At 49.8% G+C, this 24,685-nt stretch overlaps 1 protein-coding gene across 1 annotated transcript; it reads right to left on the minus strand.

The window, feature by feature from the left end:
- Positions 1–218: 218 nt before the first annotated feature.
- On the minus strand, positions 219–24,326 carry LOC135569054 (protein FAM91A1-like). The gene is made up of 6 exons (XM_065015887.1): positions 24,135–24,326; positions 23,692–23,804; positions 13,634–13,724; positions 6,517–6,579; positions 648–754; positions 219–413 (listed from the first exon to the last, which is right to left on the minus strand). Exons 3-6 carry the CDS (start codon positions 13,653–13,655, stop codon positions 231–233), a joined length of 375 nt encoding a protein of 124 aa, XP_064871959.1. The 5' UTR covers positions 13,656–13,724; positions 23,692–23,804; positions 24,135–24,326; the 3' UTR covers positions 219–230.
- Positions 24,327–24,685: the final 359 nt, after the last annotated feature.

Raw genomic sequence — 24,685 nt, forward strand, 5'->3', positions numbered from 1 at the left:
AGGATGTGATAATGTATTAGACCAGGCATATAGGCAATATGCTGTGATAATGTATTAGGAAGGCATATAGCCATTAGGATGTGATAATGTATTAGGAAGGCATATAGCCATTAGGATGTGATAATGTATTAGGGAAGGCATATAGCCATTAGGATGTGATAATGTATTAGGGCTACTACACAAACATCATTCTTACGAAACTGTTTTTATTCGGTTAAAGTTATATATTTTTAAGTCATGTTTTTAAAAAGATTCTGAGCGGTAGATCTCGGCTTGCTTCTTGACTGTGAAAGTGATCTTGAGTCGTAAAAGGTTGGCGACCGCCGCCATGGACAATATAACAGTGTGTGATCTGTATCGCCGTAGATACATACCTTCACCAGGCCCAAGTCGATCTCCAGAACATTAGCCAGCTGGAACAGAACAACCAGAGGATGAGGATCAAGACCAAATGGGACTGAAATCACTTTAATCAAGTCAATAAGAAAACACACCAATAAACAACATGTTTAAATAATTAATTTAATAATTAAATAATTATCCTTATATTTTATTAGCTTTATTTGAATGCTCCTACGGTATGAAATGTAATATGATCAAGACCTGGACGGTCTAACGAGGCTGAGACATAATATTATTTCACCTACCTCTGACACATTAGTCTGCTCGTCGATGGAAACAAATATTTTGTACAAAAGGGTTTCAAAGTAGTCTCCCTGGACCCTGTTCATCACGAAGCCTTCCAGGGGGGGCACTGGGAAACACAGTAATGTATTCATTAATAGATAATATATAATATCTCCCTGGACCCTGTTCATCACGAAGCCTTCCAGGGGGGGCACTGGGAAACACAGTAATGTATTCATTAATAGATCATATATAATATTAAATAATAAAATAATTACAAAAGCCTTCCGGGGCTGGGGAGAGATGGAGCGCAACAAAAAATACATAAAGGGTTGTCAATGGCAACCGACCGTGGAAGTGAACAACCAACACTCAGCCCTCAGCCAGTTATAGACGGTAATGTTGTGGGGCCTCTTCAGAGCCCCTCAGCCAGTTATAGATGGTAATGTTGTGGGGCCTCTTCACAGCCCTCAGCCAGTTATAGATGGTAATGTTGTGGGGCCTCTACACAGCCCTCAGCCAGTTATAGATGGTAATGTTGTGGGGCCTCTTCACAGCCCTCAGCCCTCAGCCAGTTATAGATGGTAATGTTGTGGGGCCTCTACACAGCCCTCAGCCAGTTATAGATGGTAATGTTGTGGGGCCTCTTCACAGCCCTCAGCCCTCAGCCAGTTATAGATGGTAATGTTGTGGGGCCTCTACACAGCCCTCAGCCAGTTATAGACGGTAATGTTGTGGGGCCTCTTCAGAGCCCCTCAGCCAGTTATAGATGGTAATGTTGTGGGGCCTCTTCACAGCCCTCAGCCAGTTATAGATGGTAATGTTGTGGGGCCTCTTCACAGCCCTCAGCCAGTTATAGATGGTAATGTTGTGGGGCCTCTAGCCCTCACAGCCCTCAGCCCTCAGCCAGTTATAGATGGTAATGTTGTGGGGCCTCTACACAGCCCTCAGCCAGTTATAGATGGTAATGTTGTGGGGCCTCTTAACAGCCCTCAGCCCTCAGCCAGTTATAGAGTAATGTTGTGGGGCCTCAGCCAGTTATGTAATGTTTTGGGGACTCTACACAGCCCTCAGCCCTCAGCCAGTTATTATGTTAGCCCTCAGCCAGTTATAGATGGTAATGTTGTGGGGCCTCTTCACAGCCCTCAGCCAGTTATAGATGGTAATGTTTGGGGCCTCTACACAGCCCTATTATGTAATGTTGTGGGGCCTCTTCAGAGCCCTCAAGATTATAGATGGTAATGTTGTGGGGCCTCTCAGACAGTTATAGATGGTAATGTTGTGGGGCCTCTACACAGCCCTCAGCCAGTTATAGATGGTAATGTTGTGGGGCCTCTTGACAGCCCTCAGCCAGTTATAGATGGTAATGTTGTGGGGCCTCTTCAGCCAGAGCCCTCAGCCAGTTATAGATGGTAATGTTGTGGGGCCTCTTCAGCCAGCCCTCTCAGCCAGTTATAGATGGTAATGTTGTGGGGCCTCTTCACAGCCCTCAGCCAGTTATAGATGGTAATGTTGTGGGGCCTCTTCAGGCCTCTACACAGCCCTCAGCCAGTTATAGATGGTAATGTTGTGGGGCCTCTTCACAGCCCTCAGCCTCAGCCAGTTATAGATGGTAATGTTGTGGGGCCTCTTCACAGCCCTCAGCCAGTTATAGATGGTAATGTTGTGGGGCCTCTTCACAGTAATGTTGTGGGGCCTCTTCACAGCCCTCAGCCAGTTATAGATGGTAATGTTGTGGGGCCTCTTCACAGGCCAGTTATAGATGGTAATGTTGTGGGCCTCTCACAGCCCCTCAGCCCTCAGCCAGTTATAGATGGTAATGTTGTGGGGCCTCTACACAGCCCCTCAGCCAGTTATAGATGGTAATGTTGTGGGGCCTCTTCACAGCCCTCAGCCAGTTATAGACGGTAATGTTGTGGGGCCTCAGCCAGTTATAGCCCGGTAATGTTTTGGGGCCTCTACACAGCCCTCAGCCCTCAGCCAGTTATAGATGGTAATGTTGTGGGAGCCCTCAGCCAGTTATAGATGGTAATGTTGTGGGGCCTCTTCACAGCCCTCAGACAGTTATAGATGGTAATGTTGTGGGGCCTCTACACAGCCCTCAGCCAGTTATAGACGGTAAGCCTCTTCACACCCTCAGCCAGTTATAGATGGTAATGTTGTGGGGCCTCTTCACAGCCCTCAGCCAGTTATAGATGGTAATGTTGTGGGGCCTCTTCACAGCCCTCAGCCAGTTATAGATGGTAATGTTGTGGGGCCTCTTCACAGCCCTCAGCCAGTTATAGATGGTAATGTTGTGGGGCCTCTTCACAGCCTCAGCCTCAGCCAGTTAGATGGTAATGTTGTGGGGCCTCATGTTGTGGGGCCCTCAGCCCTCAGCCTCAGCCAGTTATAGATGGTAATGTTGTGGGGCCTCTTCACAGCCCTCAGCCCTCAGCCAGTTATAGACGGTAATGTTGTGGGGCCTCAGCCAGTTATAGACGGTAATGTTTTGGGGCCTCTACACAGCCCTCAGCCCTCAGCCAGTTATAGACGGTAATGTTGTGGGGCCTCTTCACAGCCCTCAGCCAGTTATAGATGGTAATGTTGTGGGGCCTCTTCACAGCCCTCAGCCAGTTATAGATGGTAATGTTGTGGGGCCTCTTCACAGCCCTCAGCCAGTTATAGATGGTAATGTTGTGGGGCCTCTACACAGCCCTCAGCCAGTTATAGATGGTAATGCTGTGGGGCCTCTTGACAGCCCTCAGCCAGTTATAGATGGTAATGTTGTGGGGCCTCTACACAGCCCTCAGCCCTCAGCCAGTTATAGATGGTAATGTTGTGGGGCCTCTACACAGCCCTCAGCCCTCAGCCAGTTATAGATGGTAATGTTGTGGGCCTCAGCCAGTTATAGACGGTAATGTTGTGGGGCCTCTACACAGCCCTCAGCCAGTTATAGATGGTAATGTTGTGGGGCCTCTACACAGCCCTCAGCCAGTTATAGATGGTAATGTTGTGGGGCCTCTACACAGCCCTCAGCCCTCAGCCAGTTATAGATGGTAATGTTGTGGGGCCTCTACACAGCCCTCAGCCCTCAGCCAGTTATAGATGGTAATGTTGTGGGGCCTCTTCACATCCCTCAGCCAGTTATAGATGGTAATGTTGTGGGGCCTCTTCACAGCCCTCAGCCAGTTATAGATGGTAATGTTGTGGGGCCTCTACACAGCCCTCAGCTCTCAGCCAGTTATAGATGGTAATGTTGTGGGGCCTCTACACAGCCCTCAGCCAGTTATAGATGGTAATGTTGTGGGGCCTCTACAGCCCTCAGCCAGTTATATATGGTAATGTTGTGGGGCCTCTTCACGGCCCTCAGCCAGTTATATGGTAATGTTGTGGGGCCTCTACACAGCCCTCAGCCAGTTATAGATGGTAATGTTGTGGGGCCTCTACACAGCCCTCAGCCAGTTATAGATGGTAATGTTTTGGGGCACTCTTCACAGCCCTCAGCCAGTTATAGATGGTAATGTTGTGGGGCCTCTTCACAGACCCAAATGTTTCTCCTTGCCCTCCATTATCTGATTTAGATCAAGGAGCTGCTGCCATTACACATGATCCTCGCTACCATTGCCCCATGATCCCCGTGACCATTACCCATGATCCCCACTACCATTGCCCATGATCTCTGTGACCATTACCCGCAGTCCCCACTACCATTGCCCATGATCGCTGTCATTACCCATGATCCATGTGACCATTACCCATGATCCCCGCTACCATTACCCATGATCCCAGCTTCCATTACCCATGAACCCGCTGCCATTACCCATGATCCCTGTTGCCATTACCCATGATCCCCGCTGCCATTACCCATGATCCCGCTGCCATCACCCATAATCCCGCTGCCATTACCCACGATCCCGTGACCATCACCCATGATCCCGCTGCCATCACCCATGATCCCGCTGCCATTACCCATGATCGCTGCCATTACCCATGATCCCCGCTGCCATTACCCATGATCCTCGCTGCCATCACCCATGATCCCCGATGCCATTACTCATGATCCCTGCTGACACACCGCCCCAGACCATGACGGACCCTCCACCTCCAAATCGATCCCGCTCCAGAGTACAGACCTCGGTGTAACGATCATTCCTTTGATGATATTGGCGAATCCGACCAGCACCCGTGGTGAGACAAAACCACGACTCGGGCAGTGAAGAGCACTTTTTGACAGTCCTGTCTGGTCCAACGACGGTGGGTTTGTGCCCATAGGCAACGTTGTTGCCGGTGATGTCTGGTGAGGACCTGCCTTAAGTCTACAAGCCCTCAGTCCAGCCTCTCTCAGCCTATTGCAGACAGTTTGAGCACGGATGGAGGGATTGTGCTTTCCTGGTGTAACTCGGGCAGTTGTTGTTGCCATCCTGTACCTGTCCCGCAGGTGTGATGTTCAGATGTACCGATCCTGTGCAGTTGTTACACGTGGTCTGCCACTGCGAGGACAATCAGCTGTCCGTCCTGTCTCCCTGTAGCGCTGTCTTAGGCATCTCACAGTACAGACATTGCAATTTATTGCCCTGGCCACATCTGCAGTCCTCATGCCTCCTTGCAGCATGCCTAAGGCATCTTTCTTTTGGTGTTTTTCAGAGTCAGTAGAAAGGCCTCTTTAGTGTCCTAAATTATCATAACTGTGACCTTAATTGCCTACAGTCTGTAAGCTGTTCGTGTCTTAATCGTTCCACCGGTGCAGGTTCATTGTTTATGGTTCATTGAACAAGCACTTTCTTTGTTGAGTTTACCTAGGGGAAAAATGTTCTTTCTTCAATGCCTCTGACCTTCTCCCCAACCCATGTTGCCTGAGAGTATGTGGGGAGCTCCTCCAGTTGACTTTCGGGGCTGAAAGAACGACGTATCCAGGATAATTTGGAGAGTTATGCGACCTCGAAAGCATCATATTCGGTTCACTTCCTGACGTATTTGTGGTTCCCGTCTGTAGGTGTAACCTTCATGCACCAGGATATTCTTTTGAGGCATAAATTCGGTTTCCATTGTTTGTCAGGGACGTCACCGGGAACATGGATTAGTGAGCGTCGCCACTGGGAAGTTGGTGAACAACAATTTCCTCCTCATATTGTAGACCAACAATCGGTGTATAAATTGGCCTAAGCTATTGGTTGCATTTAACACAATGGGTGGTTCATTTTATTGATCTCAAGTATGTCAATGTCAGAGTCTCTTGTCATGTTGGTAATTCATGAAAAAATATTAATTGTAATGTCTCCAGTCATGTAAAAGGACAAAGAATTGCAGGATTTTTTCATTTATTGTTTTCTCAGACCAGCAAAATACGATTATTTGCAGGTCCCTGTCACCCCCTGGTATTGGGGCCTGAGCCCCTGGTATTGGGGTTTGAGCCCTGGTTCTGGCGCTCCGGTGAGGTCCCTGTCACCCCCTGGTATTGGGGTCTGAGCCCCTGGTATTGGGGTCTGAGCCCCTGGTATTGGGGTCTGAGCCCCTGGTATTGGGGTCTGAGCCCCTGCTGTGGGGTCTGAGCCCCTGGTTCTGGCACTCCGGTGAGGTCCCTGTCAGCCCCTGGTATTGGGGTCTGAGGCCCTGGTTTAGGCCATATGAAGAGCAGCTATGCATGATGTCATGAAAAGCAGCATAGAGACACATTTTTCACATTCTTTAATAAGACTCAGGCAATAGGATATACAGCAGGCTTCACAGTTCCCCCGACAAATAGGCCCTACAAGGAAACTTCGACATATCTCGACGACGCTTAGTGGGCGAGGGGGTCTGTGCGGGGTGTGGTACCTTCCACAAAGACATGTAAGCGATATACTGTACCACAGCTTTCAGCCAATCACCATTAAGGGCTAGAACCACTCAGTTTATAATGTTGAGTACCTGACATGCAGCTGTCATCAGAGATGGGCACGTCTAGATAGATGTATCCCCTGTTGTACAGACCTGAAGGAGAGAGAAGTCATATTCATGTGAAAACGATGAAAAAGCGCTAAAAAAAAGTATTAGCGCTAAGGAAGCGTTTACTACGTATCACACCAGAATAAGTTCTGTTATGGCACAGCAGAATATGCACCTCTACCCAACATCTTTCCCAATCTTCAATAAACATAGAACAGAGCATAGATGCCCCAACATCTTGCCCATCTTCTCCAGGCTCCATCTTACTGGTCACTCGACCACCCTCCCGACACTCCGAAACCCACCCGACACTCCGACACCTCCCGACACTACACTCCGACACCCACCCCGACACTCCGACACCCACCAGACACGCCGACACCCTCCCGACAATCGACACCACCCCGACCTCCGACACCCACTCTGACACTCCGACACCCACCCAGACACCCTCCCCGACACTACACTCCGACACCACCCGACACTCCGACACCCACCCGACGCCGACACCCTCCCGACACTCCGACACCACCCGACACTCCCGACACCCACTCCGACACTCCGACACCCTCCCGACCTCCGACACCCACCCGACACTCCGACACCTACCCGACCTCCGACACCCTCCCGACACTCCGACACCCTCCCGACACTACACTCCGACACCCACCCGACACTACACTCCGACACCCACCCGACACGCCCGACACCCTCCCGACACTCCGACACCCACCCGACACTCCGACACCCACCCGACACTCCGACACTCCGACACCCTCCCGACACTCCGACACCACCCGACACTCCGACACCTACCCGACACTCCGACACCCACCCGACACGCCGACACCCTCCCGACCTCCGACACCCACTCCGACACTCCGCCCGACACTCCGACACCCACCCGACACTCCGACACCCACCCGACACGCCGACACCCTCCCGACACTCCGACACCCACCCGACCTCCGACACCCACTCCGACCTCTCCCGACACTCCGACACCCACCCGACACTCGACACCTACCCGACACTCCGACACCCACCATGACACCACCCGACACTCTCCGACACCCACCCGACACCCACCCCGACACTCCGACACCCACCATGACACCCACCCGACACTCCGACACCCCACCCCGACACCCACTCCGACACCCACTCCGACACCCACCCGACACTCCGCCACCCTCCCCGACACTCCGACACCCACCCCGACACCTACCCCGACACTCCGACACCCACCCCGACACCCTCCCGACACTCCGACACCCACCCCGACACTCCGCCACCCACCCCGACACTCCGACACCCACTCCGACACCCACCCCGACACTCCGCCACCCTCCCGACACTCCGACACCCACCCCGACACCTACCCCCGACACTCCGACACCCACCCCCGACACCCTCCCGACACTCCGCCACCCACCCCGACACTCCGACACCCACCCGACACTCCGCCACCCACCCTGACACTCCGACACCCACCCGACACCCACTCCGACACCCACCCCCCGACACTCCGACACCCACCCCCGACACCCACCCCCCGACACCCACTCCGACACCCACTCCGACACCCACCCCGACACCCACTCCGACACCCACTCCGCCACCCACCCCGACACTCAGCCATCCTATAATTTATTCTAACATCTTTCACTACCATTCTAGCTGTCACTCTACCATCCTAGCTGTCACTCACGCTACCATCCTAGCTGTCACTCACGCTACCATCCTAGCTGTCACTCACGCTACCATCCTAGCTGTCACTCACGCTACCATCCTAGCTGTCACTCACGCTACCATCCTAGCTGTCACTCACGCTACCATCCTAGCTGTCACTCACGCTACCATCCTAGCTGTCACTCACGCTACCATCCTAGCTGTCACTCACGCTACCATCCTAGCTGTCACTCTACCATCCTAGCTGTCACTCTACCATCCTAGCTGTCACGCTACCATCCTAGCTGTCACGCTACCATCCTAGCTGTCACTCTGGTACTCTCTTCCATCCTACCTGGTGCTCTCTTCCCTCCTACCTGGTACTCTCTTCCCTCCTACCTGGGACTCTCTTCCCTCCTACCTGGGACTCTCTTCCCTCCTACCTGGGACTCTCTTCCCTCCTACCTGGGACTCCCTTCCCTCCTACCTGGGACTCTCTTCCCTCCTACCTGGGACTCCCTTCCCTCCTACCTGGGACTCCCTTCCCTCCTACCTGGGACTCCCTTCCCTCCTACCTGGGACTCCCTTCCCTCCTACCTGGTACTCCCTTCCCTCCTACCTGGTACTCTCTTCCCTCCTACCTGGTACTCTCTTCCCTCCTACCTGGTACTCTCTTCCCTCCTACCTGGTACTCTCTTCCCTCCTACCCGGTACTCTCTTCCCTCCTACCTGTTAACCTACCCTCCTACCTGTTAACCTACCCTCCTACCTGTTAACCTACCCTCCTACCTGGTACTCTCTTCCCTCCTACCTGTTAACCTACCCTCCTACCTGTTAACCTACCCTCCTACCTGGTACTCTCTTCCCTCCTACCTGTTAACCTTCCCTCCTACCTGTTAACCTACCCTCCTACCTGGTACTCTCTTCCGTCCTACCTGGTACTCCCTACCCTCCTACCTGGTACTCTCTTCCTCCTACCTGTTAACCTTCCTCCTACCTGTTAACCTACCCTCCTACCTGGTACTCTCTTCGTCCTACCTGGTACTACCTACCCTCCTACCTGGTACTCTCTTCCTCCTACCTGTTAACCTTCCTCCTACCTGTTAACCTACCCTCCTACCCTGGTACTCTCTCCCGTCCTACCTGGTACTCTCTTCCGTCCTACCTGGTACTCTCTTCCGTCCTACCTGTTAACCTTCCTCCTACCTACCTGTTAACCTACCCTCCCTACCTGGTACTCTCTTCCCTCCTACCTGTTAACCTACCCTCCTACCTGTTAACCCTACCCTCCTACCTGGTACTCTCTTCCCTCCTACCTGTTAACCTACCCTCCTACCTGGTACTCTCTTCCGTCCTACCTGGTACTCCCTACCCTCCTACCTGGTACTCTCTTCCCTCCTACCTGTTAACCTTCCCTCCTACCTGTTAACCTGCCCTCCTACCTGGTACTCTCTTCCGTCTACCCTGGTACTCTCTTCCGTCCTACCTGTTAACCTTCCCTTCTACCTGTTAACCTACCCTCCTACCTGGTACTCTCTTCCCTCCTACCTGTTAACCTACCCTCCTACCTGTTAATTAACCTACCCTCCTACCTGGTACTCTCTTCCCTCCTACCTGTTAACCTACCCTCCTACCTGTTAACCTACCCTCCTACCTGGTACTCTCTTCCCTCCTACCTGTTAACCTACCCTCCTACCTGGTACTCCCTACCCTCCTACCTGGTACTCTCTTCCCTCCTACCTGGGACTCTCTTCCCTCCTACCTGGGACTCTCTTCCCTCCTACCTGGTACTCCCTTCCCTCCTACCTGGTACTCCCTTCCCTCCTACCTGGTACTCCCTTCCCTCCTACCTGGTACTCCCTTCCCTCCTACCTGGGACTCTCTTCCCTCCTACCTGGGACTCTCTTCCCTCCTACCTGGTACTCTCTTCCCTCCTACCTGGTACTCTCTTCCCTCCTACCTGGTACTCTCTTCCCTCCTACCTGGGACTCTCTTCCCTCCTACCTGGTACTCTCTTCCCTCCTACCTGGTACGCTCTTCCCTCCTACCTGGTACGCTCTTCCCTCATACCTGGTACGCTCTTCCCTCATACCTGGTACGCTCTTCCCTCCTACCTGGTACGCTATTCCCTCCTACCTGTTAACCTACCCTCCCTCCTAACTGGTACTCTCTTCCCTCCTACCTGGGACTCTCTTCCCTCCTACCTGGGACTCTCTTCCCTCCTACCTGGGACTCTCTTCCCTCCTACCTGGGACTCCCTTCCCTCCTACCTGGGACTCCCTTCCCTCCTACCTGGTACTCTCTTCCCTCCTACCTGGTACTCTCTTCCCTCCTCCTACCTGGTACTCTCTTCCCTCCTACCTGGTACTCTCTTCCCTCCTACCTGGTACTCTCTTCCCTCCCTACCTGGGACTCTCTTCCCTCCTACCTGGTACTCTCTTCCCTCCTACCTGTTAACCTACCCTCCTCCTACCTGGTACGCTCTTCCCTCCTACCTGGTACGCTCTTCCCTCCTACCTGGTACGCTCTTCCCTCCTACCTGGTACGCTCTTCCCTCCTACCTGTTAACCTACCCTCCCCTCCTAACTGGTACTCTCTTCCCCTCCTACCTGGTACTCTCTTCCCTCCTACCCGGTGCTCTCTTCCCTCCTACCTGTTAACCTACCCTCCTACCTGTTAACCTACCCTCCTACCTGTTAACCTACCCTCCTACCTGGTACTCTCTTCCCTCCTACCTGTTAACCTACCCTCCTACCTGTTAACCTACCCTCCTACCTGGTACTCTCTTCCCTCCTACCTGTTAACCTTCCCTCCTACCTGTTAACCTACCCTCCTACCTGGTACTCTCTTCCAGTCCTACCTGGTACTCCCTACCCTCCTACCTGGTACTCTCTTCCCTCCTACCTGTTAACCTTCCCTCCTACCTGTTAACCTACCCTCCTACCTGGTACTCTCTTCCGTCCTACCTGGTACTCCCTACCCTCCTACCTGGTACTCTCTTCCCTCCTACCTGTTAACCTTCCCTCCTACCTGTTAACCTACCCTCCTACCTGGTACTCTCTTCCCTCCTACCTGTTAACCTACCCTCCTACCTGTTAACCTACCTGGTACTCTCTTCCCTCCTACCTGTTAACCTACCCTCCTACCTGGTACTCTCTTCCGTCCTACCTGGTACTCCCTGCCCTCCTACCTGGTACTCTCTTCCCTCCTACCTGTTAACCTTCCCTCCTACCTGTTAACCTACCCTCCTACCTGGTACTCTCTCCGTCCTACCTGGTACTCTCTTCCGTCCTACCTGGTACTCTCTTCCGTCCTACCTGTTAACCTTCCCTCCTACCTGTTAACCTACCCTCCTACCTGGTACTCTCTTCCTCCTACCTGTTAACCTACCCTCCTACCTGTTAACCTACCCTCCTACCTGGTACTCTCTTCCTCCTACCTGTTAACCTACCCTCCTACCTGTTAACCTACCCTCCTACCTGGTACTCTCTTCCCTCCTACCTGTTAACCTACCCTCCTACCTGGTACTCTCTTCCGTCCTACCTGGTACTCCCTACCCTCCTACCTGGTACTCTCTTCCCTCCTACCTGTTAACCTTCCCTCCTACCTGTTAACCTACCCTCCTACCTGGTACTCTCTTCCGTCCTACCTGGTACTCTCTTCCGTCCTACCTGTTAACCTTCCCTCCTACCTGTTAACCTACCCTCCTACCTGGTACTCTCTTCCCTCCTACCTGTTAACCTACCCTCCTACCTGTTAATTAACCTACCCTCCTACCTGGTACTCTCTTCCCTCCTACCTGTTAACCTACCCTCCTACCTGTTAACCTACCCTCCTACCTGGTACTCTCTTCCCTCCTACCTGTTAACCTACCCTCCTACCTGGTACTCCCTACCCTCCTACCTGGTACTCTCTTCCCTCCTACCTGGGACTCTCTTCCCTCCTACCTGGGACTCTCTTCCCTCCTACCTGGGACTCTCTTCCCTCCTACCTGGTACTCTCTTCCCTCCTACCTGGTACTCCCTTCCCTCCTACCTGGTACTCCCTTCCCTCCTACCTGGTACTCCCTTCCCTCCTACCTGGGACTCTCTTCCCTCCTACCTGGGACTCTCTTCCCTCCTACCTGGTACTCTCTTCCCTCCTACCTGGTACTCTCTTCCCTCCTACCTGGTACTCTCTTCCCTCCTACCTGGTACTCTCTTCCCTCCTACCTGGGACTCTCTTCCCTCCTACCTGGTACTCTCTTCCCTCCTACCTGGTACGCTCTTCCCTCCTACCTGGTACGCTCTTCCCTCATACCTGGTACGCTCTTCCCTCATACCTGGTACGCTCTTCCCTCCTACCTGGTACGCTATTCCCTCCTACCTGTTAACCTACCCTCCCTCCTAACTGGTACTCTCTTCCCTCCTACCTGGGACTCTCTTCCCTCCTACCTGGGACTCCCTTCCCTCCTACCTGGGACTCCCTTCCCTCCTACCTGGTACTCTCTTCCCTCCTACCTGGTACTCTCTTCCCTCCTACCTGGTACTCTCTTCCCTCCTACCTGGTACTCTCTTCCCTCCTACCTGGGACTCTCTTCCCTCCTACCTGGTACTCTCTTCCCTCCTACCTGTTAACCTACCCTCCCTCCTACCTGGTACGCTCTTCCCTCCTACCTGGTACGCTCTTCCCTCCTACCTGGTACGCTCTTCCCTCCTACCTGGTACGCTCTTCCTCCTACCTGTTAACCTACCCTCCCTCCTAACTGGTACTCTCTTCCCTCCTACCTGGGACTCTCTTCCCTCCTACCTGGGACTCTCTTCCCTCCTACCTGGGACTCTCTACCTCCTACCTGGGACTCTCTTCCCTCCTACCTGGGACTCCCTTCCCTCCTACCTGGTACTCTCTTCCCTCCTACCTGGTACTCTCTTCCTCCTACCTGGTACTCTCTTCCTCCTACCTGGTACTCCCTTCCTCCTACCTGGTACTCCCTTCCTCCTACCTGGTACTCCCTTCCCTCATACCTGGTACTCCCTTCCCTCCTACCTGGTACTCCCTTCCCTCCTACCTGGTACTCCCTTCCCTCCTACCTGGTACTCTCTTCCCTCCTACCTGGTACTCTCTTCCCTCCTACCTGGTACTCTCTTCCCTCCTACCTGGTACTCTCTTCCCTCCTACCTGGTACTCTCTTCCCTCCTACCTGGTACTCTCTTCCCTCCTACCTGGTACTCTCTTCCCTCCTACCTGGTACTCTCTTCCCTCCTACCTGTTAAACATCCACCAGAGCCACAATAGGCCGTAATGACAGGGAAGGCATCTCATCACACTAAACTGTTTTCCAACACCCTGATGGCGAGCGACTACCATTTATCCAGACCACTGGGCCATTTAGCAGTGAGCTGGGATGAACATACACACAGAGACAGACACAAGAATACATTCCACTCACTCAGCACCACATTGTACTCCATCGACCCGGCCAGTTGGGGTCCTGAATCGATCAGCTTATCAATCGTCTTCCTCTCTGCCACCGAGCAGATCTGAAATCAGACAGGACAGAGGGAGGACACAGACAGACGTTAGCTGGGTGGAGGGGGAGAGAAAGAAGGAGAGGAGGAAAAAGGTGGTTGGAGAGGAGGAGGAGGAGAGGAGGAAACAGGTAAAGAGGGGGAAACCACACACTTCATCTACCAGAAGAGAAAGAACACAGCAACATCAGGCTGGAGATCAGTCTAGCTAGTGAGCTGAATCTTTTTTTATGTTTGTAGTGTGGTATAACATTTAGACTTTTCTAATGGGAACCTGCACAGATTCCAGATGACAAAGTCAGTGTGTAACTCCTAGCTAGATAGGTAGAGTCCTGGGTCAGATAGGTAGTGTCCTGGGTCAGATAGATAGAGTCCTGGGTCAGATAGGTAGTGTCCTGGGTCAGATAGGTAGTGTCCTGGGTCAGATAGGTAGAGTCCTGGGTCAGATAGGTAGAGTCCTGGGTCAGATAGGTAGTGTCCTGGGTCAGATAGGTAGAGTCCTGGGTCAGATAGGTAGTGTCCTGGGTCAGATAGGTAGTGTCCTGGGTCAGATAGGTAGAGTCCTGGGTCAGATAGGTAGAGTCCTGGGTCAGATAGGTAGAGTCCTGGGTCAGATAGGTAGTGTCCTGGGTCAGATAGGTAGAGTCCTGGGTCAGATAGGTAGAGTCCTGGGTCAGATAGGTAGAGTCCTGGGTCAGATAGGTAGAGTCCTGGGTCAGATAGGTAGAGTCCTGGGTCAGATAGGTAGAGTCCTGGGTCAGATAGGTAGAGTCCTGGGTCAGATAGGTAGAGTCCTGGGTCAGATAGGTAGAGTCCTGGGTCAGATAGGTAGAGTCCTGGGTGGGATAGGTAGTGTCCTGGGTCAGATGTAGATAGGTAGTGTCCTGGGTCAGATATAGATAGGTAGTGTCCTGGGTCAGATATAGATAGGTAGTGTCCTGGGTCAGATATAGATAGGTAGTGTCCTGGGTCTGATATAGATAGGTAGTGTCCTGGGTCAGATATAGATAAGTAGTGTCCTGGGTCAGATGTAGATAGGTAGTGTCCTGGGTCAGATGTAGATAGGTAGTGTCCTGGGTCAGATGTAGATAGGTAGTGTCCTGGGTCAGATGTAGATAGGTAGTGTCCTGGGTCAGATGTAGATAGGTAGTGTCCTGGGTCAGATGTAGATAGGTAGTGTCATGGGTCAGATGTAGATAGGTAGTGTCCTGGGTCAGATGTAGATAGGTAGTGTCCTGGGTCAGATGTAGATAGGTAGTGTCCTGGGTCAGATGTAGATAGGTAGTGTCCTGGGTCAGATGTAGATAAGTAGTGTCCTGGGTCAGATGTAGATAGGTAGTGTCCTGGGTCAGATGTAGATAGGTAGTGTCCTGGGTCAGATGTAGATAGGTAGTGTCCTGAGTCAGATATAGATAAGTAGTGTCCTGGGTCAGATGTAGATAGGTAGTGTCCTGGGTCAGATGTAGATAGGTAGTGTCCTGGGTCAGATGTAGATAGGTAGTGTCCTGGGTCAGATGTAGATAGGTAGTGTCCTGGGTCAGATGTAGATAGGTAGTGTCGAGTCAGATATAGATAAGTAGTGTCCTGGGTCAGATGTAGATAGGTAGTGCCTAGTATCAGATATACAGTGCATACAGGAAGTATTCAGACCACTTCCCTTTTCAACATGTTGTTACGTTACAGCCGAATTCTAAAATGGATTCAAATTGCCATCCTATGTAGAAGAATCGAGGCTGTAAAAACTATTTAATCAATTGAGAATAAAGCTGTAACGTAACAACATTTGGAAAAAGTCCAGGGATACTTCCCGAATGCGCTGTACATACCTTCTACAGACCCTACTGGGTATTCCGACAATATACTTTCACTGCTGCACCCAAAACAGTTATTGATCTAAGCCAATCTGTATTCTATATACAGTGATTGGCATTGGGGACATTCATTTAACTTTGGGAACATGGTTTTAAAACCTACATTTAATTCAAATGTTCACTTAAATATGAACAGATATGAATCATTGTTAATGTTAACACCATTTTTTTTTCCTAAATCATGAACGGTTGAGACATCTCTACTATTACGTGGGGAACTTTTATTTAGAACATTTAAAACATTACGTGACCCAGAAGTACTCTTTAAACTGACGAGACGCTGAACATGTGATGAGTCCGCAAATCAAATACCCACGTGTGTTGCCACTGGACAGCGGAAAAACAAGTTAACCTTTATTTATTGTAATTATTTATTTATTTATTGTAATTATAAAATGAGTTTGTAGTAGTTAAGTTTTGAGTTAGAATACATTACATTTACATTTAAGTCATTTAGCAGACGCTCTTATCCAGAGCGACTTACAAACACCTTATGACATCCAGTGGAACAGCCACTTTACAATAGTGCATCTAAGTCTTTTAAGGGGGGTGAGAGGATTACTTTATCCTATCCCAGGTATTCCTGAAAGAGGTGGGGTTTCAGGTGTCTCCGGAAGGTGGTGATTGACTCCGCTGTCCTGGCGTCGTGAGGGAGTTTGTTCCAACATTGGGGGGCCAGAGCAGCGAACAGTTTTGACTGGGCTGGCGGGAACTGTACTTCCTCAGTGGTAGGGAGGCGAGCAGGCCAGAGGTGGATGAACGCAGTGCCCTTGTTTGGGTGTAGGGCCTGATCAGAGCCTGGAGGTACTGAGGTGCCGTTCCCCTCACAGCTCTGTAGGCAAGCACCATGGTCTTGTAGCGGATGCGACTTCAACTGGAAGCCAGTGGAGAGAGCGGAGGAGCGGGGTGACGTGAGAGAACTTGGGAAGGTTGAACACCAGACGGGCTGCGGCGTTCTGGATGAGTTGTAGGGGTTTAATGGCACAGGCAGGGAGCCCAGCCAACAGCGAGTTGCAGTAATCCAGACGGGAGATGACAAGTGCCTGGATTAGGACCTGCGCCGCTTCCTGTGTGAGGCAGGGTCGTACTCTGCGGATGTTGTAGAGCATGAACCTACAGGAACGGGCCACCGCCTTGATGTTATTTGAGAACGACAGGGTGTTGTCCAGGATCACGCCAAGGTTCTTAGCGCTCTGGGAGGAGGACACGATGGAGTTGTCAACCGTGATGGCGAGATCATGGACGGGCAGTCCTTCCCCGGGAGGAAGAGCAGCTCCGTCTTGCCGAGGTTCAGCTTGAGGTGGTGATCCGTCATCCACACTGATATGTCTGCCAGACATGCAGAGATGCGATTCGCCACCTGGTCATCAGAGGGGGAAAGGAGAAGATTAATTGTGTGTCGTCTGCATAGCAATGATAGGAGAGACCATGTGAGGTTATGACAGAGCCAAGTGACTTGGTGTATAGCGAGAATAGGAGAGGGCCTAGAACAGAGCCCTGGGGACACCAGTGGTGAGCGCGTGGTGAGGAGACAGATTCTCGCACGCCACCTGGTAGGAGCGACCTGTCAGGTAGGACGCAATCCAAGCATGGGCCGCGCCGGAGATGCCCAACTCGGGAGAGGGTGGAGAGGAGGATCTGATGGTTCACAGTATCGAAGGCAGCCGATAGGTCTAGAAGGATGAGAGCAGAGGAGAGAGAGTTAGCTTTAGCAGTGCGGAGTGCCTCTGTGATACAGAGAAGAGCAGTCTCAGTTGAATGACTAGTCTTGAAACCTGACTGATTTGGATCAAGAAGGTCATTCTGAGAGAGATAGCGGGAGAGCTGGCAAAAGGACGGCACGTTCAAGAGTTTTGGAGAGAAAGAAAGAAGGATACTGGTCTGTAGTTGTTGACATCGGAGGGATCGAGTGTAGGTTTTTTCAGAAGGGGTGCAACTCTCGCTCTCTTGAAAGCGGGAGGGGACGTAGCCAGCGGTCAGGGATGAGTTGATGGCGAGGTGAGGTAAGAAAAGGTCACCGGAAATGGTCTGGAGAAGAGAGGAGGGATAGGGTCAAGCGGGCAGGTTGTTGGGCGGCCGGCCGTCACAAGACGCGAGATGTCATCTGGAGAGAGAGGGGAGAAAGAGGTCAGAGCACAGGGTAGGGCAGTGTGAGCAGAACCAGCGGTGTCGTTTGACTTAGCAAACGAGGATCGGATGTCGTCGACCTTCTTTTCAAAATGGTTGACGAAGTCATCTGCAGAGGAGGAGGGGGAGGGGAGGAGGATTCAGGAGGGAGGAGAAGGTGGCAAAGAGCTTCCCTAGGGTTAGAGGCAGATGCTTGGAATTTAGAGTGGTAGAAAGTGGCTTTAGCAGCAGAGACAGAGGAGGAAAATGTAGAGGAGGAGGGAGTGAAAGGATGCCAGGTCCGCAGGGAGGCGAGTTTTCCTCCATTTCCGCTCGGCTGCCCGGAGCCCTGTTCTGTGAGCTCGCAATGAGTCGTCGAGCCACGGAGCAGGAGGGGAGGACCGAGCCGGCCTGGAGGATAAGGGGACATAGAGAGTCAAAGGATGCAGAAAGGGAGGAGAGGAGGGGTTGAGGAGGCAGAATCAGGAGATAGGTTGGAGAAGGTTTGAGCAGAGGGAAGAGATGATAGGATGGAAGGAGAGAGTAGCGGGGAGAGAGAGCGAAGGTTGGGACGGCGCGATACCATCCGAGTAGGGGCAGTGTGGGAAGTGTTGGATGAGCGAGAGGGAAAAGGATTCAAGGTAGTGGTCGGAGACTTGGAGGGGAGTTGCAATGAGGTTAGTGGAAGAACAGCATCTAGTAAAGATGAGGTCGGGCGTATTGCCTGCCTTGTGAGTAGGGGGGAAGGTGAGAGGGTGAGGTCAGAGGAGAGGAGTGGAAAGAAGGAGGCAGAGAGGAATGAGTCAAAGGTAGCGTGGGGAGGTTAAAGTCGCCCCAGAACTGTGAGAGGTGAGCCGTCCTCAGGAAAGGAGCTTATCAAGGCATCAAGCTCATTGATGAACTCTCCGAGGAACCTGGAGGGCGATAAATGATAAGGATGTTAAGCTTGAAAGGGCTGGTAACTGTGACAGCATGGAATTCAAAGGAGGCGATAGACAGATGGGTAAGGGAGAAAAGAGAATGACCACTAGGCTGAGATGAACTCTGCCTTGTTGGCCGCAGATCGGCAGTTCCAGAGGCTACCGGAGACCTGGAACTCCACGTGGGTCGTGCGCTGGGACCACCAGATTAGGGTGGCCGCGGCCACGCGGTGTGGAGCGTTTGTATGGTCTGTGCAGAGAGGAGAGAACAGGGATAGACAGACACATAGTTGACAGGCTAGAGAAGAGCTACGCTAATGCAAAGGAGATTGGAATGACAAGTGGACTACATACTTACTGTACCTACCTCAATTGTTATTTCAAATAATTTTGGTAAATTCACAGCAATTGCTAGGTAGCCAAAATGTTGCTTGCTAGCAGGCTTCCATAAATACAAATCCCCCTAGATACAGCCAAGTCTCAGAGTCACGTCATGAGATTTGTAAATGAAAGAGGAATATAATAATACGAATTTAATTGGCCCAGCGTCGTCTGGGTTAGACGAGGGTTTGGCCGGGGTAGGCCGTCACTGTAAACAATATATTTTTCTTAACCGACTTGACTAAATAAAGGTTAAATTAAAATAAAATACCCATCTTCCCATTTAGAGTTTCTGGCGCAGCACAAAAGGCTGTTGACCAATTGGTGGGACAAAGGCATTTCCTAACCAGACCTGGCAACCAGATGGTGGGACAAAGGCATTTCCTAACAGACCTGGCAACCAGATGGTGGGACAAAGGCATTTCCTAACAGACCTGGCAACCAGATGGTAGGACAAAGGCATTTCCTAACAGACCTGGCAACCAGATGGTGGGACAAAGGCATTCCCTAACAGACCTGGCAACCAGATGGTGGGACAAAGGCATTTCTAACAGACCTGGCAACCAGATGGTGGGACAAAGGCATTTCCTAACAGACCTGGCAACCAGATTGTGGGACAAAGGCATTTCCTAACAGACCTGGCAACCAGATGGTGGGACAAAGGCATTTCCTAACAGACCTGGCAACCAGATGGTGGGACAAAGGCATTTCCTAACAGACCTGGCAACCAGATGGTGGGACAAAGGCATTTCCTAACAGACCTGGCAACCAGATGGTGGGACAAAGGCATTTCCTAACAGACCTGGCAACCAGATGGTGGGACAAAGGCATTCCCTAACAGACCTGGCAACTTTCTTTAAGGTTGGAACCAACATGCAGTACCTCCAGCAGGCAGAGAGGTAAGAACCATTAATCCACTAGCTCAGGGACAGGATACACTATTCACAGCCCGGTGTAATGTTCAATATAAGAGAGGTAAGAACCATTCATCCACTAGCTCAGGGACATGATACACTATTCACAGCCCGGTATAAACATGTATAAACATCAAAACTATGAAATAACTCATATGGAATCATGTAGTAACCAAACAAGTGATAAACAAATCAAAATATACTTTATATTTCAGATTATTCAAAGCAGCCACCCGTTGCATTAACGACAGCTTTGCACACTATATGATTCCATATGTTATTTCATAGTTTTGATGTTGTCACTATTATTCTACAATGTAGAAAATAGTAAAAAAATAAAGAAAAACCCTGAATGAATGAGTAGGTGTGAATTATTTAAAACATGAAGAAAAAAAAATAAAATAATAATTTGTGCATTAAACGCTAGTTGAGAACACGTTTGGTACTGTATTTGAATTGTTTAAAACATGAAGGTAACCAGGTAGGCTAGTTGAGAACACCTTTATTTAACCAGGTAGGCTAGTTGAGAACACCTTTATTTAACCAGGTAGGCTAGTTGAGAACACCTTTATTTAACCAGGTAGGCTAGTTGAGAACACCTTTATTTAACCAGGTAGGCTAGTTGAGAACACCTTTATTTAACCAGGTAGGCTAGTTGAGAACACCTTTATTTAACCAGGTAGGCTAGTTGAGAACACCTTTATTTAACCAGGTAGGCTAGTTGAGAACACCTTTATTTAACCAGGTAGGCTAGTTGAGAACACCTTTATTTAACCAGGCAGGCTAGTTGAGAACACCTTTATTTAACCAGGTAGGCTAGTTGAGAACACCTTTATTTAACCAGGTAGGCTAGTTGAGAACACCTTTATTTAACCAGGTAGGCCAGTTGAGAACACCTTTATTTAACCAGGTAGGCCAGTTGAGAACACCTTTATTTAACCAGGTAGGCTAGGTGAGAACACCTTTATTTAACCAGGTAGGCTAGTTGAGAACACCTTTATATAACCAGGTAGGCCAGTTGAGAACACCTTTATTTAACCAGGTAGGCCAGTTGAGAACACCTTTATTTAACCAGGTAGGCTAGTTGAGAACACCTTTATTTAACCAGGTAGGCTAGGTGAGAACACCTTTATTTAACCAGGTAGGCTAGTTGAGAACACCTTTATATAACCAGGTAGGCTAGTTGAGAACACCTTTATTTAACCAGGTAGGCCAGTTGAGAACACCTTTATTTAACCAGGTAGGCCAGTTGAGAACACCTTTATTTAACCAGGTAGGCCAGTTGAGAACACCTTTATTTAACCAGGTAGGCTAGTTGAGAACACCTTTATTTAACCAGGTAGGCTAGTTGAGAACACCTTTATTTAACCAGGTAGGCTAGTTGAGAACACCTTTATTTAACCAGGTAGGCTAGTTGAGAACACCTTTATTTAACCAGGTAGGGCTAGTTGAGAACACCTTTATTTAACCAGGTAGGCCAGTTGAGAACACCTTTATTTAACCAGGTAGGCCAGTTGAGAACACCTTTATTTAACCAGGTAGGCTAGTTGAGAACACCTTTATTTAACCAGGTAGGTGAGTTGAGAACACCTTTATTTAACCAGGTAGGTGAGTTGAGAACACCTTTATTTAACCAGGTAGGCTAGTTGAGAACACCTTTATTTAACCAGGTAGGCTAGTTGAGAACACCTTTATTTAACCAGGTAGGCTAGTTGAGAACACCTTTATTTAACCAGGTAGGGCTAGTTGAGACACCTTTATTTAACCAGGTAGGCCAGTTGAGAACACCTTTATTTAACCAGGTAGGCCAGTTGAGAACACCTTTATTTAACCAGGTAGGCTAGTTGAGAACACCTTTATTTAACCAGGTAGGTGAGTTGAGAACACCTTTATTTAACCAGGTAGGTGAGTTGAGAACACCTTTATTTAACCAGGTAGGCTAGTTGAGAACACCTTTATTTAACCAGGTAGGCTAGTTGAGAACACCTTTATTTAACCAGGTAGGCTAGTTGAGAACAAGTTCTCATTTGCAACTGCGACCTGGCCAAGATAAAGCATAGCAGTGTGAACAGACAACACAGAGTTACACATGGAGTAAACAATAAACAAGTCAATAAACAGCACAGTAGAAAAAAAAGTTACAATTTTGCAGATTAACACTGGAGTGATAAATGATCAGATGGTCATGTACAGGTAGAGATATTGGTTTTTTTATTTTTTATTTCACCTTTATTTAACCAGGTAGTCTAGTTGAGAACAAGTTCTCATTTGCAACTGCGACCTGGCCAAGATAAAGCATAGCAGTGTGAACAGACAACACAGAGTTACACATGGAGTAAACAATTAACAAGTCAATAACACAGTAGAAAAAAAAGGGGGGAGTCTATATACAATGTGTGCAAAAGGCATGAGGAGGTAGGAGAATAATTACAATTTTGCAGATTAACACTGGAGTGATAAATGATCAGATGGTCATGTACAGGAAGAGATATTGGTGTGCAAAAGAGCAGAAAAGTAAATAAATAAAAACAGTATGGGGATGAGGTAGGTAAAATTGGGTGGGCTATTTACCGATAGACTATGTACAGCTGCAGCGATCGGTTAGCTGCTCAGATAGCTGATGTTTGAAGTTGGTGAGGGAGATAAAGTCTCCAACTTCAGCGATTTTACCAATTCGTTCCAGTCACAGGCAGCAGAGAACTGGACGAAAGGCGACAAATGAGGTGTTGGCTTTAGGGATGATCAATGAGATACACCTGCTGGAGTGCGTGCCTACGGATGGGTGTTGCCATCGTGACCAGTGAACTGAGATAAGGCGGAGCTTTACTAGCATGGACTTGTAGATGACCTGGAGCCAGTGGGTCTGGCGACGAATATGTAGCGAGGGCCAGCCGACTAGAGCATACAAGTCGCAGTGGTGGGTGGTATAAGGTGCTTTAGTAACCAAACGGATGGCACTGTGATAAACTGCATACAGTTTGCTGAGTAGAGTTTGGAAGCAATTTTGTAGATGACATCGCAAGTCGGATCGGTAGGATAGTCAGTTTGCGTGAAGGAGGCTTTGTTGCGGAATAGAAAGCCGATTCTAGATTTATTTTGGATTGGAGATGTTTGATACGAGTCTGGAGAGTTTACAGTCTAGCCAGACACCTAATATAAGGCAATGATAGTGATTATTCTCTAATACATGCGTTAATACTTTATGTACACTATATATACAAAAGTATGTGGACACCCCTTCAAAATAGTGCATTTGGCAATTTCAGCCCCAAGCACACAGCCACGCAATCTCCATAGACAAACATTGGCCTTACTGAAGAGCTCAGTGACTTTCAACGTGGCACCGTCATAGGATGGCTTGACATCAACCCCATCAAACACCTTGGCCTAACTCTGCAGGGGACGGTTGGCATAGTGACAGGAAAACCAAATCAGTTGGTGTTTGGCTGTGTGTTTATGGTATGTTGTCTCGTCTGAATAAATAAACACAACAATTGAATGGCCATAAGCGGTGAAAGGTCACCATGCGGTTCTCACCCTGATGTCATCTCTGTGATGTAACCGGTCTGAGCCACCCACCACGCCTCTACAGAGACTCACCCTGACGTCATCCTCTACCACTATCAGGAAGCTCTACAGAGACTCACCCTGACGTCATCCTCTACCACTATCAGGAAGCTCTACAGAGACTCACCTGACGTCATCCTCTACCACTATCAGGAAGCTCTACAGAGACTCACCCTGACGTCATCCTCTACCACTATCAGGAAGCTCTACAGAGACTCACCCTGATGTCATCCTCTGTGATGTATCCGGTCTGAGCCACCCACCACGGCTCTACAGAGATCTCTACTGGCTTGGAGGGGAGCAGGTCTGCGCCGTTTTCCTACGGAAGAATTTCTGACAAGAGCGACACAGGCATGTTATGAAAAGTAATTCAAATCAATAAAATGTATTTTTTCAAGTCATTTTTACATCAGCGGACATCTAGTGGCCGACGTTTAGTGACAGTCTGTCTCCACAGCCAGACAAGTGTATTCAACTAAAAGAGGAACTGAATCTTTCAGGAAGCTCACTGCAATGTTTAGTCTAGAAAACATCTAGAATTAAAAACTATCTGTGTGTTGCGGGTATAATAACCGTAGTATTGTCTAAGTATTTCATCACTTAGAGTACATGTTGACAAACAGAAATAAGGATATTATTTAATTATGTTTAAGTTGTTGTTACCTTGGAAGACCTGCACTGGTTCATCAAGTCAATATACTGGTTCCTCCCGATGCCCAGCAGTCTTAGACCTAGAAGACAGACAGGAGACATTAATCACTGGTTCATCAAGTCAGTATACTGGTTCCTCCCGATGCCCAGCAGTCTTAGACCTAGAAGAGACAGGAGACATTAATCACTGGTTCATCAAGTCAATATACTGGTTCCTCCCGATGCCCAGCAGTCTTAGACCTAGAAGAGACAGGAGACATTAATCACTGGTTCATCAAGTCAGTATACTGGTTCCTCCTAGAAGATAGACAGGGAGACATAATCACTGGTTCATCAAGTCAGTATACTGGTTCTTAGCAGTCCTAGAAGACAGACAGGGAGACATTAATCACTGGTTCATCAAGTCAATATACTGGTTCCTCCCGATGCCCAGCAGTCTTAGACCTAGAAGAGACAGGAGACATTAATCACTGGTTCATCAAGTCAATATACTGGTTCCTCGATGCCCCAGCAGTCTAGAAGACAGACAGGAGACATTAATCACTGGTTCATCAAGTCAATAA

Source organism: Oncorhynchus nerka, unplaced genomic scaffold (genome assembly GCF_034236695.1).
Source record: "Oncorhynchus nerka isolate Pitt River unplaced genomic scaffold, Oner_Uvic_2.0 unplaced_scaffold_1232, whole genome shotgun sequence".
Classification (NCBI taxonomy): domain Eukaryota; kingdom Metazoa; phylum Chordata; class Actinopteri; order Salmoniformes; family Salmonidae; genus Oncorhynchus; species Oncorhynchus nerka.

Coding starts and splice junctions, on each gene's coding strand:
- LOC135569054 (XM_065015887.1), bottom strand. CDS start 13,655: ATGGAGTACAATGTGGTGCTGA. Junction 755..6,516: donor TGATGACAGCTGCATGTCAG/GTACTCAACATT, acceptor TGTGTTTCCCAG/TGCCCCCCCTGGAAGGCTTC. Junction 414..647: donor AGCAGACTAATGTGTCAGAG/GTAGGTGAAATA, acceptor GTTCTGTTCCAG/CTGGCTAATGTTCTGGAGAT.